Source organism: Periplaneta americana, chromosome 11 (genome assembly GCF_040183065.1).
Source record: "Periplaneta americana isolate PAMFEO1 chromosome 11, P.americana_PAMFEO1_priV1, whole genome shotgun sequence".
Classification (NCBI taxonomy): domain Eukaryota; kingdom Metazoa; phylum Arthropoda; class Insecta; order Blattodea; family Blattidae; genus Periplaneta; species Periplaneta americana.
The window spans coordinates 47,838,147-47,857,541 of record NC_091127.1 but is presented as its reverse complement, the minus strand read 5'-3'; the positions used below and the strand labels follow the sequence as shown (position 1 = coordinate 47,857,541).

At 33.0% G+C, this 19,395-nt stretch overlaps 1 protein-coding gene across 4 annotated transcripts in view; it reads left to right on the top strand.

Annotated features, from left to right (window-relative positions):
- Positions 1-19,395, top strand: part of Ten-a (tenascin accessory) — a 386,430-nt gene that overhangs the window by 230,113 nt on the left and 136,922 nt on the right. For all 4 annotated transcript variants that reach the window (XM_069839392.1, XM_069839393.1, XM_069839390.1 and 1 more), the window contains exons 5-8: positions 946-1,140; positions 11,914-12,123; positions 15,846-16,031; positions 18,039-18,185. In XM_069839392.1, coding sequence (XP_069695493.1) covers positions 946-1,140; positions 11,914-12,123; positions 15,846-16,031; positions 18,039-18,185 — 738 coding nt within the window. The remainder of the gene's footprint in view (positions 1-945; positions 1,141-11,913; positions 12,124-15,845; positions 16,032-18,038; positions 18,186-19,395) is intronic.

The window sequence follows — 19,395 nt, the reverse complement described above, 5'->3', positions numbered from 1 at the left end:
AAATCTATTTTCAAACTGTGTCTGAAACTATTACATGGTTAGAAAAGTCAGAGCAAGAGATGCCGGAAGCCCTCAAATTAATTGAGGAGATGACACAGATAATTAATGAGACACCAAGTACACCGGTTACTGAACGTGTAAAACAGAAGTGGAAATCAATTTTATGTAAAAATAACGGATATGGAACATTGTGTAACATAAAGAGCAAATTAGTGGACATAGAGTCACCCGAGAATAAAGGACTGTCTCTTAGAGACTGCAATGATGTTAGGTTTTTTCTTTTTGCTCCTATCACGTCATGCGACGTAGAACGCAGCCTTTCACAGTACAAACTGTGTTTGGCAGATAACCGAAAAAGATTTACGTTTGAGAATGTATCTTGTAGTACATTGCAATTCGGTACTGTAACTGCACTTCCTAAAGACGACCAATAGGATAAATGAATAAATTAAAATTGCTACATGTTTATTTCCACCATTTTACACCGTGTATAATTAGACACAAATGCTTATAACGAAAGGAAAATAAATGCTTTTAACATCCTTTTGGCATTGTCATTGTGTAATGTATATTTACTTTCAGAATGTACATAATATGTGTGTGTTTCCCCATACTACCGTACTCTATTCTAAAAAGCAACATTGTTACCTCAACACATCTCTACCCTTGACTACCTGAAGCGAGTCAACAACCTATAGTACATGCACAGTAAACTTATTGTATCGGGTCCCAAGTCTGGAAGCCTGGTTATAATATAGTGGCTACACAATAATGTACCATAATCGTATTTGTCATAGAATACTCTAATCAAAACTAAGCGTTGGACAAGGGTATTTTTTTTTTCTGCTTTATGAAATTTCTCTTATTATGACTACATCGTATTTTGTTTTAGCATAGAGAAGTAGCAGCTATATAAACATTTAATATTCTTCCTCACTGTTGCAGGCGTTTGCCCTGTACTGTGTTCAAACCATGGGAAATACGGCGGAGGTTTGTGCCACTGTGAAGAAGGATGGAAAGGTCCTGAGTGTGACATTCCAGAACATGACTGTCAAGTTCCTGACTGCTCTGGACATGGACAGTGTCTTGCTGGTGTGTGCGTCTGTCAGGCTGGCTGGAAAGGCACATTCTGTGAGCAAGGTAAGAGAAGATCCTACATAATGCACCACTGCCTAGAGCGTAGTAAACTGAAATGGTACGTGACATTATAAAGTTTAATTATATCATTTCCTAATATCAGAACACTTAATTTATGATACAAAAAGCAAGCTTTTGCAGTAGTACAGTCATAAAATACTTTTTGTTATATATATTATGTAGTTTGCATTGCCAATTAGTGTACCATACTTGCTTGAGTGTAATTAACTTAGAAATGGTAGGGAGTACAGTGTAATGTAACACACAGAATGTTATACATCAGAAATGTAAAGGTATGCATATCCAAAAAGAAGATAGCTTTCACTTCGCAACTAGCACTTCTGTGTAACCATTTATTCTTGCAGACATGCAAAATTAACTTGTAAACGGAGTGCAAGTTTAATGAGAAAACTCTAAACCTACAAATATTTTTATTACATACATACATACATACATGAGTGTACTGTCCCAGGGCAGGTCTTTCACTGAAAACCCGGCATTCTCCAAACCTTTCTATTTTCTGCCTTCCTCTTTGTCTCCGCATATGATCCATATATCTTAATAATTAATTTTAATATCTATTTATTTATTCTGGCGAAGTTAAGGCCATCAGGCCTTCTCTTCCACTTAGCCAGAAACAAAAGAAACTGATACAATTTTACAGACTAATATTTAAAGAACACTGATAAAAATTTATATAGTTATACAAGCACAAGTCGAGTAAAATAATGCGAACATACTAAATAATAATTACAAAATAATATAAGGCTAGAAGTTACACTCAATGAATATGCAAGCAGTAAGAGAACCAATATTATAAGTTAGAAGAAAAACAAGTTCAAATGTAAATCATAACTATACAACAGTGAGGAAAGTTACATATATACACATACTGTATACACACAGAGGAGAATTAACCTGAATACTGATCACGTGTTTAAACAATTTACTTTTAAATAACAATATCGTTCGACAGTTTCTGAGGGAGCTGGGTAGGGAGTTCCAGAAACGAATTGCTGATACTGTGAAAGAGGAAGAATAGTGAGCTGTTTTATGGCAAGGTATAGATGATAAAGTATCATTTTTACAACGAGTACCCATGCTGTGATAAGAGGATAAAAAATTAAAACATACTGAGAAATAGTTAGGCGAAGAAGTATTGATGATGAGATATAGGAAAATTAGTGAATGGATATATCTTCGGTTCTGTAATCTTACCCATTGGAGCGTTTCAAGGGAAGGTGTAATGTGGTCGTATTTGTGGATGTTGCAAATGAAACGTATGCAGGCATTATGAACACGCTGTGATCTTTGGGCTGAGTTAGAATTTAAATCTGTTAGTAGAATGTCGCAATAGTCAAAATGTGGCAGCACCAATGTTTGTATGAGAATTCTTTTTAATTGAAAGGGCAGAAAATTTTTCAGGCGATTTAATGAATGAAGGATGGAGAAGACGATCTTGCATGTGTGTGTGACTTGGACATTCCACTTGAGGCTCTCGTCCATGTAAACACCTAGATATTTAACAGAGGGACTGAATGGGATAATAATTTCATTCAATTTTATAGAATTTATAATAGAGGTTTTTGAAATGCGTGAGGGTCGTTGTTGTCCGATTAGAATTGCCTGCGACATATTTGGATTTAATGTTAAGTCGAAATTTGTAGACCATGCTGATATTGAGTTCAAGTCATGTTCAATTGGTCTATTGTGTCATTTAGAGTTTCAGGTCGCGTATGTGCATATATAACGGCATCATCAGCACAGAGCATGTATTTACTGTGCTTTAGAGAATCAGATACTTTATTTATGTAGACAGCAAATAAAAGAGGCCCTAATACGGATCCCTGGGGCACCCCCATGTCGTCTATCATCTGATACCTTCTTCTGCGCCGAACTCTTCTCCAGTTCACCATTCACTGAATGCACTGGAATCACAATCATAATCGTCATCTCTCCCAATAGTCTGTGTAATTTAAACGAGACACTTTCTATTAATATAATCCATTCTGTCGTCATTTACTTAAAATATGTACAATATGGGAGAATTTTTCAATTTCTTCCTCTAATCTGGCCAAAATTAAAAGTTGTATATATTTGTCTTATGAACCGCTGAAATAATAAGGGTTGACGGGTATAAAAGTAACATGGAACAACAGAGCAATTTATGAGCACCATGCTTCATACTTGTATCTCATATATAAATTATGCTGCGGCCTAAAAATGCATGTTTCAGTAGAAGGAGTGTATTCAGTGTTGGAAGACAAAAATTTAATCCAGCCACTGACTTATGCATGTGTGGAAGCTGGTACGTCAGTCAAATTAAAAACTTCCTGTTGCATGAATAAATGATATTCAAGGGTAATAATAGCAAGGGAAGGCTAAAACGGACATTTCCTTGGTGGAAAAGCATTTCAAGTCCATTTTACTGGTTACTTATGAAATATTAAGGCAGCAATTTTCTGACATTTATACTGAGAAACTTCGCATAGTTACTATATACCTGGCTTAACATTTTAATAGTATCCAATTTTAGTTTTCGCTCTACTGTCCAGTGGTCATTTTTTGTTATGTGGTAATGAATTAAGTACATTGAATATTGTATTAAATAAAATACAATATTTATTTTCTCGTACAAAATGAGTTATTTTACCTTCTTTATTATTTAGTTTAACGAAACTCTCTCGGCAGTTAATGACGTGCTAGAATGAGGTGGTGCCAGTGAAACACGAAGAAGTGTTGCGTGCATGCATGAGTTATGGATGACGGAGAATTGCTGGTCTCATTGAGTAGACTACCCAAATATTAGCAAAATAGTGGGATTGTATTTCACCAGTAATTATCCAAATATTTATCGTGATTACTCAAAATCTACATCAATTCACTGAGCAGTTTACTGTAAAAAAACTTTTTTCTTCTATAAGTTTAGAAGAGAACTAACAGAGAGAGGAGTGGAAGCACGGGGAAAGCATTGATTCCCCTTCTACAATAACTCCAACACATTCCAATCTTCAACAGAGGAAATTCTCTTTAAAATATGTGACTGGTTTTCAGTCAATAAATTAGTATTAAAGTGTAACAAAACTAACATAATTCAATTTAAATCCTGTCCAAATTCAACCTCGCAAATTTCTAGCGCAATAATTAATAATAGATCCCCATTAGAAACAACAACAACCAAATTTCTTGGCTTAAAAATCGATAATGTGTTAAATTGGAAAAATCATATTAAAGAAATTACCCCCAAACTAAATTGAGCTTGTTTTGCTATTAGATCTATGCAAAAGATAGTAAATATCAGTACCTTAAAAACAATATACTTTGCATACTTCCACTCAGTAATGAGTTTTGGAATAATATTCTGGGGAAATTGCACAGATAGTAACAATATATTTCTATTACAAAAAAGAGTAATTAGAATAATAGTAGGTGCCAAATCTAGGGAATCGTGTAGGGCTATTTAAAAAAAACTTCAAATAATGCCCATGGCTTGTCAGTATATCTTTTCATTAATAATCTTCCTCGTATATAATCGTGAAAACTTTGTAACTAATTCAACAGTTCATAGCATAAATACACGTCAAAAAAATGACTTTCATACTCCATCGGCAAGTCTATCGTGCTATCAAAAAGGAGTGCGTTATATGGCAGTAAACATTTTTAATAGCCTCCCTATCGATATAAAAAATGAAACTCAAAACATAAAATTATTTAAGGCCAAATTAAAGAAGTACCTAATTTCTCACGCCTTCTATTCTGTAGGTGAATTCATGACATTCAATAACACTTCATGAAATTGATACTAAAACTATTTGTTGTACTAGTAGACTACATTGTAAATCTCGTTTATATATATTTCATCTAGACTGTGACTATAAATTAAGATTTTATAATAGTATTAAGTTTTTTGACTTGTTCCATATTCTAGCTGTAAGCATGTATGAATACCATGGAATGTTAATAAATACAATACAATACAATACAGCCCACGGGCGTTAAATGACGGATCGTCCACAACCATGTGGCGGATTACAACCAACTGGTGCTCAAGAAAAAAATGACGAAAATATTTCCGACCGCAATAATTATTGCACTAAACTTAACCAACAAATTACAATTAAATGCATTACATACCTAATGGTACGTAAACAAATACAATACGATTACACTGGTCAACAGTCATATTGTGCCAGACATAAAAATAACAAAAATTGTTACTAATTTCGATCTCCTGAATTAAAAAATAACAAGCAAAATATTCCATCAGTTCGAGTTTTTAGAGATGCACAATATGATTCATTTTCTATGCATTTTGTTTTAAAAATCATTGTATTTCGTGAGTAACTATTTTGTTTTACAAATGTGATGACCCATTATGTGAAAACAATATTAATGTAAGTAGGCTTAATGTTAGAAGCAGTTGTAGAAAAGGAAATTCTTTTATTGCTCTTTTACCAATCTATTTGGAGGGGGTGAAACAGGTTCACGGTATGAATTCGCTTGAGTTTACCTGATTTTACTTGAGATGTATATTTTTTTCACTGTGAGCATTAATGGCATTATTGTAATTAATATCTTGCAATAGACCACCCTGTCAAAACCATTTCTCTAAACAGAAATTGTTTTCTTGTCCTTTTCGGTTCCATTTGAAGGGGAGAAGCAGGTTCGCCGTATGAAATCGCTTCACTTTACCAGGAGAATTTCTTGGTGTTAGTATTCTGTGTAAGACGTATATTTCTATAAAGTATGCTTTAATGATAATATCCAAAGTACAATAGTTTATATGTACTGATTTGAAGGTTGTAGCATTGCTTCTTGGAATGCTATTAGGCTACACAACATTTTGCCGCTTTCTGTGCGAATGGGACAGTCGCGCTCGAGATAAGCATTATGAAATAAAAGCAATAAAATTATGGCCAATACGACAATCACTGGAGACGGAAGAAAAATATTGCTAGATAAATTAGATTATTATGGAATTAAAGGTGTTGCACACCAATGGTTTCACTCACATCTCATAGATAGGAAACAGAAAGTTGAAATCAATACAACTAAGAAATCTACATCGACATGGGGAACTATTAATAATGGAATTCCTCAAGGATCAATATTAGGTCCCCTACTTTTTCTAGTGTTTATAAATGATCTTGCCCCCCTTATAAAAGATGTAGGTCATCCCATATTATTTGCAGATGACACAAGTATAGTAATTACAGCCAATAACTCCAACACATTCCAATCTTCAACAGAGGAAATTCTCTTCAAAATATGTGACTGGTTCTCAGTCAATAAATTAGTATTAAATTTTAACAAAACTAACATAATTCAATTTAAATCCTGTCCAAATTCAACGTCGCAAATTTCTAGCGCAATAATTAACAATAGATCCCTATTAGCAACAACAACAACCAAATTTCTTGGCTTAAAAATCGATAATGTGTTAAATTGGAAAAATCATATTAAAGAAATTACCCCCAAACTAAATTCAGCTTGTTTTGCTATTAGATCTATGCAAAAGATATTAAATATCAATACCTTAAAAACAATGTATACTTTGCATACTTCCACTCGGTAATGAGTTTTGGAATAATATTCTGGGGAAATTGCACAGTAGTAACAATATAGTTCTATTACAAAAAAGAGTAATTAGAATAATAGTAGGTGCCAAATCTAGGGAATCGTGTAGGACTATTTTCAAAAAACTACAAATAATGCCCATGGCTTGTCAGTATATCTTTTCATTAATAGTCTTCCTCGTATGTAATCGTGAAAACTTTGTAACTAATTCAACAGTTCATAGCATAAATACACGTCAAAGAAATGACTTTCATACTCCATCGGCAAGTCTATCGTGCTATCAAAAAGGAGTGCGTTATATGGCAGTAAAAAGTTTTAATAGCCTCCCTATCGATATAAAAAATGAAACTCAAAACATAAAATTATTTTGGGCCAAATTAAAGAAGTACCTAATTTCTCACGCCTTCTATTCTGTAGGTGAATTCATGACATTCAATAACACTTCATGAAATTGATACTATAACTATGTGTTGTACTAGTAGACTATATTGTAAATCTCGTCTGTATATATTTCATCTAGACTGTGACTATAAATTAAGATGTCATAATAGTATTAAGTTTCTTGACTTGTTCCATATTCTAGCTGTAAGCATGTATGAATACCATGGAATGTTAATAAATACAATACAATATAATACCATCAACTCCTGTTGCTTTCCCATTCTTCATATCCTCAAGCGCTAGTTCAACTTCTTCCCTTATCATGGATCTTAATTAATTTGATCATATTTTCAGATTAATTTCGTTCATTTGGCATTAGTTGTAAAATACCTTTCTGTAACCGTATTCAAATAATACTATAGGTTGAAAACCGTTGTTAAATCGTTGTGCTGTAAATCGTGCTCTGTAAGAAGCTTCAAGTCATTTTTTGTTTCTGAGACTGTACATATTTGTTAGTATTTTCACTTTAAGAAGTGAAATGGAAAATAATTTTTATGATTAAAACAGATTCAACATAAAGTCGTCAGCAAATAGAGTAGAATCTCGATATAACGCTGTTGTTGGGGGATATAAACCTACTTCATCTCCGCATTATAGTTTAATCAAATACCTTACTGTAATAATATCGGACAGCTAGCAGTTCTGCGCGCGAACCTAGGCGGCAGGGTGTGCTGAAACCCGCGAGGCAAACTGTAATGTACTGCAATGTAGATTGTTCCTGGGCTTGTAAATAGTTTTATTAATTAGTACTGTGTTAAAATGTCAGGGTGTATATGTGCTGTTTATAACTGCTACAATTATAGCATTACAAACTGCTCCAAATCGTACTTTCGATTTCCGAGGGATCATAAAACGTGAGTCCAACAATATTCTAATTCCTTCGTCTCTGTGTTGATAGAACAATAAAAATTAGCTATTTTACTTAAGCCTAATAAGTGAATAGAAGTTAAAATGTATTGTAAATTTTAAGGTTTCATCAAATTAAGGTTTATTGTTCTCCACATGCCTTTACTGTTATTACAAGTATCAAGATTACTATCAATTTTATCTTTGCAGTTGTCAGCAATGAGTATATAAAGCGTTATTGTAAGTTCATTCCTAATGTCAGAATTAATTTTTCCTCACTAAAGCAAAGAAAAAGTATGTAACAATTAATTACGGAAGGTAGTACGAAGTATGCAATATTTCTCATATTATGCAGCTTTGATATAAAATAATAATGTTACATTAAATACCGTTCAACATTTCTTAAGTTTCTCGTATATTATTCCAAATTAGTACCTCACGTTTTAAACAATAGTCCGACAATAGATATACGAAATGGGATCACAAACGCAATGAAGATGTAATGGAAAAATTACAACTAGAACCTGTAATTAATCACGTAAGACATTATCAGAACAACTGCATAAATCATCTGCATCGCATGCATAGAGATAGAATCCCAAAAGTAATGCTCCACTATCGTCCAAACGGGAAGAGATCTCTCGGTCGTCCAAATAAGAGCTGGATTGAAAATGCAACTGTTTGATCGTAACAGGCCATATGGCCTAATACTTGAAGGGAAGAAGAAGGATAAGAAGAAGATACGATTAATGATAAACTGTAATGCAGGATCGTTGTATGCAGATTCATTTACTGAAACTCTGCAGTTAAGAATTTCACTAAAACATTTTTGTGCGAGATCGTGCGTATTTGCTTGCTTTCCGCACAAAACCAATACGCGGTAAGTGTGAAATACCACATTCAGTATTCCCAACGTAACACACATAACAATTTCCCTATTCTTACCGCTTAAGCGTCATATTCATTTTACTGCTTTAGGCTTTTAACATATTATTTTTAAAGACGTTCAATATAGTAATAATTATAAATTGGAAACTTACCACTGCAATTTCACCTAAATTGCACTGTTAATTATTGTTTTTAAATATTTGCAAAAATTAAGTAAACTCTACAACTCCACTAAAGTTACTGTATTCGTGTTGCAAGTAACATTAAGGAAGCCGTGAAAAAATCAACAAGATTCCAGACTCATCACAGACTGGGGGGAAAAAAGACAGACGTATATCACGGCCTGCTGGATTATAGTAAACACAGAAAACATTTTAAAGCAACAATGTTGAAGATAGATATTTTTGTTTTCCAAATTTGCCGTCATTGAACAGAAACCAAGATGGAGATTTCATTGCAACTAATTACAAATTCCTCTTTCAGGTATGTAATAAACGATCTTCGCACAAAATAATGTACGATACACGAGCGGTATGTTTGTTTTCATGTTCTCGGAAATTAAAAAAGCTCAACTACGTTTCGCTTTTTCAATCTTTTCCTCGAACATGAAAACGTCAACATACCGCTCTTGTAACCCATATTACTATTAAAGGAGGACGAACTCTTCAGTGCTTTATATCGCGCTTCTACTGTATAAACAAACAGTATCGGTAACATTTTTTTTTTTTTTTTTTTTTGCTAATTAGTATTACATTATTTACTTTAAAATATCGTAGTACCTGTACACTTTTTATGCGTGATTGGAATAAAATGATCATTATGAATTTTATATTACTAGGGATAGCCCCCTTTACATTGAAGTCTTTGCAATGAGATTTTACCTTATAGTTTTGTTGCTGAAACTCGTAAACGTCATTAACAGTACACGTGTATTAGTAAACGAAGTGAAATTACATTAACTCTTTCGTCAGGGGACTAGTACCCTTCAAAACTTGATGCCATTACAAACAGAGTAAAGTTAAAACTTCGTTCAGTGCAAGGACAAAAAAAATATAGAAACAATGAGGTAAGGAGTAAGGGCAAGAGGGGAGGCATTGCGGAGTGGCAAGTTTGACACAACTTGAGACGGGTAATTACATATACATGATATTGACGGGGCTCAGAGGGGGAGCCCCTGCAGCAAGAAATAAGAGTCTGGCTAGTAAAAGAAATATGAAGCATTTATAATACAGTAGCTGGTCTGTTTCTAGAATACGTTACGGTAGGGAGTGAAATGTCTGACACTTTCCTGTTATCGTTACCAATTTCCATTCATTGTAACTTTATTACATAATGTTATGTTGGGTAAATTAAAAAACACGAAGTTATTTTTTGTCAAAATGTTAGAGGTTAGAAAATAATTGAAATATTAAAGGCTAATACATAGGCCTAATGTTCAGGAAAATGTATTGTGTAGACACGGATATTTGTAAGTGTAAAACAGTTGAACAGTGTTTTTCATCTAGTAAGAACTGAGTAGATTAATATGGCAAATTCGCAAGAGTTTTTTTTATTATTTTCAAGAAATTATTATTTAGCAATCTTTTGGAGAGTGTCCACTCAAATGAAGATGTGACGATGGTTGCCTTGTAACCACAGAAGAACAAACCAAAGGGCACAGAATAATTAGAATAATATTGCTGTAGCTGTACTCTCTGACCAAAGTATAGCGTGGTAATCGATCAGGCCCAGTTGTACTATCGATACTTAGCGCGGCACACTAGCGCGCACTATTGGATGCAATAGAGAACCTCAGTTATTCTATTACCTTTCGTAATGAAGTAATGACGTCGTTAAATAACCAACTAAAGAAACATCCCAAAAATAATCACCAGTTCATTAAATTCCCATACTATTATCACTACCATCACCGCATATCATCATCGTCATCTCCACTACCGCATAATCTTCATCATTAGCATCATGACCATCACTATTATCATCACTGCATCACTAATTTCATCACCATCATCATCATACATCACAATCATCCCCACTAATACATGACTATCAGCATCAGCACATCGCCATCACCACCACCACATCATCACGATCATCATCATTATCATCGTCATTACAAGACAATAATCACTACTACCACATGACGATCATGACCAACACTACTGTCTTCATCATTATTATAACCATCATCATCACTATATCACAGTCATCACCGCTACTACATGACCATTATCACTACCACTGTCCTCAACATCATTATCATCATCACTACTTTACAATCATCTCCGCTACCACATGATTATAATCACTACTACACCACCACTATCATCATCATCGCTTTTGTGAGGTAACCATACTTCGGTTTCTAAGTTGTTTATTCTTCAAAAGAGAGCAGTGAGATTTATTTGTGGTGTCTCTTCTAGAACTCATTGTAAACCACTTTTCGTTCAACTAGGAATACTTACTTTGCCGTCAATGTTTATTCTCGATTGCCTTTTGTATGTTAAGCGTAATGTGCATAATCTTCCTACTTCTTCATCTATTTATAATTATTCTACCCGTTCCAGACTTGACATATATTTCACCAAGTACAAATATAGTACTATAAGCAATAGTTTTATTTCCATATCTTATAAACTTTATAACTCTTTACCATTGCATATAAGAAACACGTCATATTTTACTTTCAGAAGGATGGTGAGAAGGACATTGATGACAAATCCACTCTACAGTGTCAATGATTTTAGCAATATTACGTTTTAGATACTATTTGTTTTTACTTCATGTAATCTGATTTTATACTATTTTTTTTTAACTTTTAACGCTAATATAATTATGACCATCCTCACCACTAGCAAATGACCATCATCGCATAGCACTCAACCATCGTTACCATTATTGTTATCATCATACATAACCACTATCATTACCATACCATTATTATATTTCGTCTGCCTCGAATTAGATCTTTATTCTTATATCCATTAGGTTGGTGTGAAAATAATTTCTTGAATTCCATTTCAGTGGACTGCCCAGACCCTAGTTGTTCAGGCCATGGGTCCTGTGTCGGAGGAAAATGTTACTGCAAAGCAGGGTGGCAGGGTGCCAACTGCAGCGCTGTGGACCAGCAAGTATATCAATGCTTACCTGGGTGTTCCGAACATGGCAGCTACGATCTGGAAACTGGAGCATGTGTGTGTGACAACTATTGGGCTGGTCCAGACTGTTCACAAGGTAAGTGCATTCAACAGATAGACGAATAAACTTCATTCACAGTAGTTTTCCTCTTTTTCAACATAGAATGGAAGATCTTTAAACACATAATTTCGATCCAAGTGTTAGAAGGTGATTATTAGGCGAACTGAATGCTTCCCCAACAGTTTATACATCTTCAATAGTAGCTTCTATTTATTTCCTATAAAAATTTTAATGCTTCAACAATAGAGCACTGTATTAGTAACTACATTCTTATGGATACACTTGTGTGAGCATTTTCTTTACATTCAGGTGACTTCTTCCACCAAAACCTCACTTTACCGCAGGTTATTAGAGAGTATTATACAGTATATGCTATATATCGTAATTGTTTTGAAGTCTATAACGGAATTTAGTAAAACATATTTTCGCATATAACTAGATTTGAAATAAAATTATGCTAAAGTGACATAATGGAAACAGATCAATTTCCTCTTAAACAGAAACTTAAGAATTGCCTGCATATGTATTCACTTTATAAATGAACATATTGTACACCCACGCCCACAAAACGCAAAAATTGATAAAAAATTAGAATTTTCAAAATATAACTATTTTAATAGAGAATTTTCTCCCCTTTAATTTGATATAAGAATTTTTGATTTATGCCTTATGGTTTTTCAGATAAGTTCCATTTTCCAAAATTCTGCGTCATCAGCCACGGTCACTTCTACGGAGATCACTCCAAAAGTAATGCATATTTTTTTTTAATTTATCTTTTATTCTAAACCTTTGTAATTTATGGAGGTCATAGATACATCTTTCTCCCTTGTATTCAAATTTAATTTAAGTCGTTCCCATGAGTGGCGCCAGAGAGTAGCTCAGACGTGTTAGTTCAGACTTTTATCGTGCAGGTATACAGGCCCTCATTCCAAGGTGACGTAAGGCAGTTGAAAGGTGCGGGGATTATGTGGAAAAGTGACGTATTGCTCCTGAAGGATGTATCTACATTCTATGAAAATAGCAAAGCTGTAGGATAAAAATGTAATTTTTAAATAAATATTGTGGATTACTTTTGGAGTGATCCTCGTAGCAGTCAGTCCCCTCGTCCAGCATTGCTTGTAAAATAAACTTCTTTCTAGTCCCAAAATAAGTGCATAGATATCAGGGCATGATCATTAGATTGAAAACACGTTTTTACATAATGAAGTAATTTATAATCTTTTACTTTTAGTCATAAAACTGTAAATTTGTGTGTCAGTGATGTTGTACGTCATTTTAACAAGAGTCCAAAAGAGAAATTAAAATTCTGAGGAGGATGAGCATAAACCCTGGGGCAAACACCATCGCAGGATTTGTTGCATCAATGGAAAATAAGGACAAAAATGCCAAAAAAATATTCAACGCCTGAAGTTAAAACAAGGAGGAGGTATTTGAGAGGCAGAAACAAGCTGAAACAGGACCGGAATAAAGCTGCTTAAGGGGTGACATATGATGATGCAGTTTTCTAGGCTCTGAAAGTTTCTGGTTCATTTCCTGTAAATAGTAATCTTAGAATATTTAATTCTTTTAAACATGATATCTCAGTCAAATATGATGATACCAAGAAGATATTGGCGTCATTTTGAAGCTTGAAATGTCCCCTAATGTCTGACAATGAGTAAAATAACATTAATGTAGATATAATTATCTATAGATTTTTACATGATATATGCAACATAAAATATTAGTATAAGTTACATATATGGTAATATTTAATTAATGTAAATTAAAATAAAAATAGCTCTATGTCAGGCACTAAAGAATAGTTTTAGCTATAAAACAGTGAAAAAAAATGTGGCTCTATCTTAAAAAAATACATAAGCTATCATGTTTCAAGTTGTATGTCAAAATTATAAACAAAATAATTTTTATAAACAATTTGGACATAATTTCAAGGGATTTGTTCACTTCAGTTTCTTTCTGGTACCATTCTCAATTGTATAAAAATTTTACAGAACAAGATTATGCAAAACAAAATTTTACATATACATTAAACTTTTTGATTGAAATATCGCAAAGAAGAACCCCCTGAAATTAATTATATTACTTCCGGTTCATTCTGTATATTATACTGTTATATATAATCCTGACGTAAGATCTACGGAATGCAATAACCTAATTGAAATGAAAAATGACAAAACAGAAATTATTGAAACAGTCGGAGCAAAGAACCAAAGTATTGTATCTTAATTTATCGTAAAACACTAATTTTCGAGATGTCATAGTATACATTCAGAATAATGACGTGGAATAATAATATAACACAATGTGAGAAATAATTTAATTTAACCATTGTGTTAGAAAAAGAATTACTTTATGGTTGGGATTAATTTTTGTCTTTACGAACAATGGTGTATTTTACTAGAAATGGAAAAATTGATAATTGAGATATTTCGGTTAGCACAATAGATCGCAAAAAGTCGTAGTGATGGATCATAGTGCCCCGTCCCCAAAAATTCTATTCCAGTATATTTTTTTGTCGACTGTTCTTGGAATTCATCGCACGTCGCAAGTTTTATAAAGTTTGAATGTAATTGATTTTTTGTGGTAACATTTGCCTTGTTTTTTGTAAACTAGTTTTCAGCACGAACCTCATCATTGAACAGCTTTTCAATCAAAGACATTTTGAAAAGCAATAGACAATAAAAACAATATATAGGAATGTATAATCAAGATTTGCAAGACAACTAATGAACAAGGCATGTTATGTCTTGAGAATTGAGCGATAGTTACATGTGAATCCAAGTTGCAGCGCTAGTGTATCTTAGTTTCAAAGTTCCCTTCATACTATAACCTGATTGTGTTTGAACAAAGTGACAGCCGAGCTTTATATTACATTACAGGGAAAAAAAAAATTTTTTTTCGCCTATAACTTTATTGTCTGTATTACGAAAATACCAAACTAAATTATTGAACTTGAGACTTTAAAGGTTCATAGGAATGTAGGCTACTGATTTATTTTAAAAAGATATGTAAATGATTATTAATTATTCCAAACTCATATACTCCTTCCGTTTCAAAATATGGCATAGTAACAACAAAATAAGTTTGATTATTGCGCGTGCGCGCACGAAATGTTTCGCGGTGTGATATTCTGTTCAGTAGTGAAGGGACTATCAGACAGTGCAGTTGTCAATGTTTCTAATCTTCTGTAGTGCATCAAACTATAATATTTAAATAGTTCATTATGAACAGAAATCAAATGGGCACCTGCTGTGATGTTCCTGTTGCAGAAAACGTAACAACAACCCAGTCAATTTTGAATAGAACATCTAAGGCACAACAGTCGTATAAAAATGGGTTGTAGTGTATTGCAGTTTTTACGTTAATTTGCCTCTCTCAAAACAATTTTTGTTTTTTCTTTTATTAATTTGATATCACACAGAATGAAATGTACCTAATTTTTTATATTTTTCTCATGTTAATTTATCAATCAAATAAGTATCTAGAAGATGTATTAAAGTTAAATTATATTACTGAGAACATTAACAAATGTATACCATATTTTGGAACAGAATTAATGACATCTTTCTAGACCATATTTTGGAACAGAGGGAGTACTACTTCCTAAAATTTTTGTGATAAATAGGCCTATTACATTTTAAAATTAATACTAACAAAAATAACAGTGTACCTTCAAATATAGTAGGTGTAATGGGAAAGTTAATTTTGTCAGAAGTTAATATGTAGTCTATCTATTGTTATGGTTTGATCTTCAGCTCTGTGTAGCTTGGACTGTGGTCCTCACGGTCGTTGCGACAAGGGAAAGTGTGAATGTCACAGAGGCTGGACTGGTGACCGTTGTGATTTGCTGCCATGCGATCCCAGATGCTCAGAACACGGCCAGTGCAAGAATGGAACATGTGTCTGCTCTCAAGGATGGAATGGAAAGCATTGCACTCTTCGTAAGTAAAATATTCTTGTAATAAATTTACATTTCCTTCCACCCAGGTACACTTTATTTTTCAAATATTCAATTACATAATTGTTATCCTGCTCGATATGCCATTACTTTTTATGATTAAGAGTATTTTGTTCTTGTTTTACTATTTTCAGTAGAAAATTAGTTTATTTCACATGAATTGTAAATGGATAATATTCTTATAGCACTCATACATACAAACATGTTTCCCTGTACTCGCTTTTGTTTGTAATTCTATTTTAGATTATCAGAGTTGTCGATATAAATACAAACGATTAAGGTAGGCACCCACTTACCGGAAAAAATTCGTTTGCCGCGTTCGCATCTTTATTACAGTATCGCTAGGGTTGCCAACTTTTTTTGAAGAAAATTACGGGAGATTAAGGAATCGACAAAATTTCACATAGGAAATTTACAAATTATACCGTTCAGTTACTTAAAAACAACTTTATCCTACACTTTGGCAGCTAGGCTTAAATTAAAACTATTTTAAGACAGATTTTTTCTCGCCTAATAGTTGAAGTCGACTGCATTTTGCAGCTCTGGTTTGATTAGATGTGTCGTGCTTCTGTCTCGAACATCTGTACAATTATTGTTCATGAGATAAAACATCCTCTTTTTATGAGCATTACTACCTGGTGTGCTTAGAACAAAACTAGCCAGTTTCTATTTTTGTTCATAATTTTAATATTGTTTGATTTTAAAAGGGTGATCATGAAAACCCATTTCTGACAAGCATTGCCTCCAATAAACACTGCACATTTCAATGCCTGTCTTGAACAACAAAATTCATCATATAAACAATCACAATTCATGGCAAAATCAAATGTTTAGAATAATTTTTACATTATGCAAAAATAAGGGAGAAAGATGCTCGAAGAGAAGCAAAATACGGGAGCCGGGAGACTTTTAAAAATTGGAGGCAAATATGGGAGATTCTGGGAAATACGGGAGGCTTGGCAACCCTAAGTATCGCTCACTTGTACGCATTTCCGAATTGATCATCAAATAGTGTCGTTATTTACCGCTAGAGCGCACTATTTCAATGTAATGTTCTGGACTGAACCTGGAAGTAAAATAAATAGCTCTATAACTTAAATAAATTATTAAAAACATATCTGATTGATTCATTATTTTCTCAATCTTATCCCATACAGTATGTTCTTTTGTTATTACATTCCTATGATCCCAATTTGATAAATTGTAAATCTCTTCATACTGTTGGACTAGTAAAATAAGCTTCGCGTCATGAATTTCATTTACACCTTCAGTATTACCGCGATTGGAGGCCTTGCAATCGATATAATTATCATGACCTTTCTTATTTCGATCATGGCTCGTATGGAAATGCGATGCGACCAAGTAGGCGATGCTTCATTTAAATTAGTGCAAAGAAAAACATCAGAAATCGACGATCGAATCCATTCCAGTAAATGTGCGCCTACCTTCATACATTGAATTATTGATAAAGATTTTTCTGCTCTATTAACGTTTAACTAATAAAGGCATTTCTGAGATTCGTGTTTCATTTGTAAATATAATTTATAATTTAAGGAATTTTACATACATCTTGTACAAAAGTTATTTAAAAATTTCGGCGTTAGTGTATTTGGATCATATTCGTAATATTAGTTTGAATAAATGTTCTTTTATTTCATATTACGAGTAACTCTAATATTATCGTAAATATCCCAGTATTTCGTAGTTTAACTCTTAATACTTGTTTTCTAAGCATAATATTTTGGTAAAGTTCAGATGTACAAAATAATCTAATTTTTAATGAAATGTACAATTATTTCTAATTGAGAATCTCAGAGATCAATTTATTTTATTTATAGAATGAATTTTGAACTGATTTTTACTGCAAAGAACATGTTTTCATTACTCTTAATTGTTTAAAATTAATCATAAATTCATTCTCAACTGTTTTATCTTGATGAAAAACATATCGACTAGTAAATTGTAGTAACTGAGCATTGTGTCTTATTAGCTGGGTGTAAGAGTGCATGTAACCGGCATGGAACCTGCGCCCTGGAGGATGGGGAGTACCATTGTGTGTGTTCGGACGGCTGGGCTGGCCTTGATTGCAGCATTCGCCTCGAGATGGAATGTAGTGATGATATTGACAATGATGAAGGTAAGGTTATCACTTCTTAATTATTTATACATATTATTTAAGAATTAAATTTATCACTACGATCATAATCCTTCTTTACCTTAATGCAAATAATGGCATCAAACTGATTAAAAATTGGTTTGATTCCAACCTACTTGTCTTAAATAGTACTAAAACTAGGTTTTACCATTTTCGTCAACATCTGTTCGTATGAAATCTCCTGATTCGCTCTTGTATTAAAAAATTCATAGGCCTACCTACTATTTCTTTTTTCAAATTAAAATTAAATATACATTTATTACAATAATTATTACAAACAGGAAAGCACAAAAATACATATTAAATATAATGGAAACAAAGATACATTAAGAAACTATTATATACATAAAACAAAAATTAACATTTCATATATTTAAATAAACGGAAATAAAAATTAAAGAATTAACCCCCGTATGAAAAACCGCTCGTGATCGAGAGTTCAAAACTGCACTGTATATAAGCAGAAAAAAAGGAGAAGACAAAATAAACAATTAATATAAGCAATAAAATAGCACATATTACAAAAACAAGAGCCTATATGATAAAAAAATCGCAGTCGAAAAAGTTTATAAGTAATATTCTTGTTTATATAAGACTAATATCACAGTCTACTATATACAGTCGCGAAGCTCAATATGTAGTAAAAATGCAAACATGGGTAGTTGCCCACCACTAGGATCGCTACTATCGCCTCATCATCGCAGATCTCTCTCCTAGCAGCCGACAAAATATGTTACACTTTCGTTGTGTTCTTTTGGAAAAATTAACACCTTCCTTCCATTATTGAAATATTAAATGCATAAAGTTAATTTATTATTTTAATGAAGTATATTAAATTCCACCATAAACTCGAAGATACCAGCAAGAAATAAGTTAATATAATTTTTGTTTGTGCAAAACGAACTGAAATTTACTATAATAGCTTCACTCATTCAAGATTATAGCGATAATTAACTATGAAACCAATAAATATTAATTTGCATTTCTCTTTACAACAATAATAATGGAAATATGAATTAATGGAGTAACTTACGTGTACCGGTACTTGTAGTGTAGGCTTACGTAGTTAACAAAGTGGGATGAGGTTAAGCAATAATAATCACACCAGAATTGGAAATAAAACGTGATCAATAAATTGTATTGTAACAGACTTTTTCTACGCCTCTAGTAAAGCAACAAATAAAAATAACAA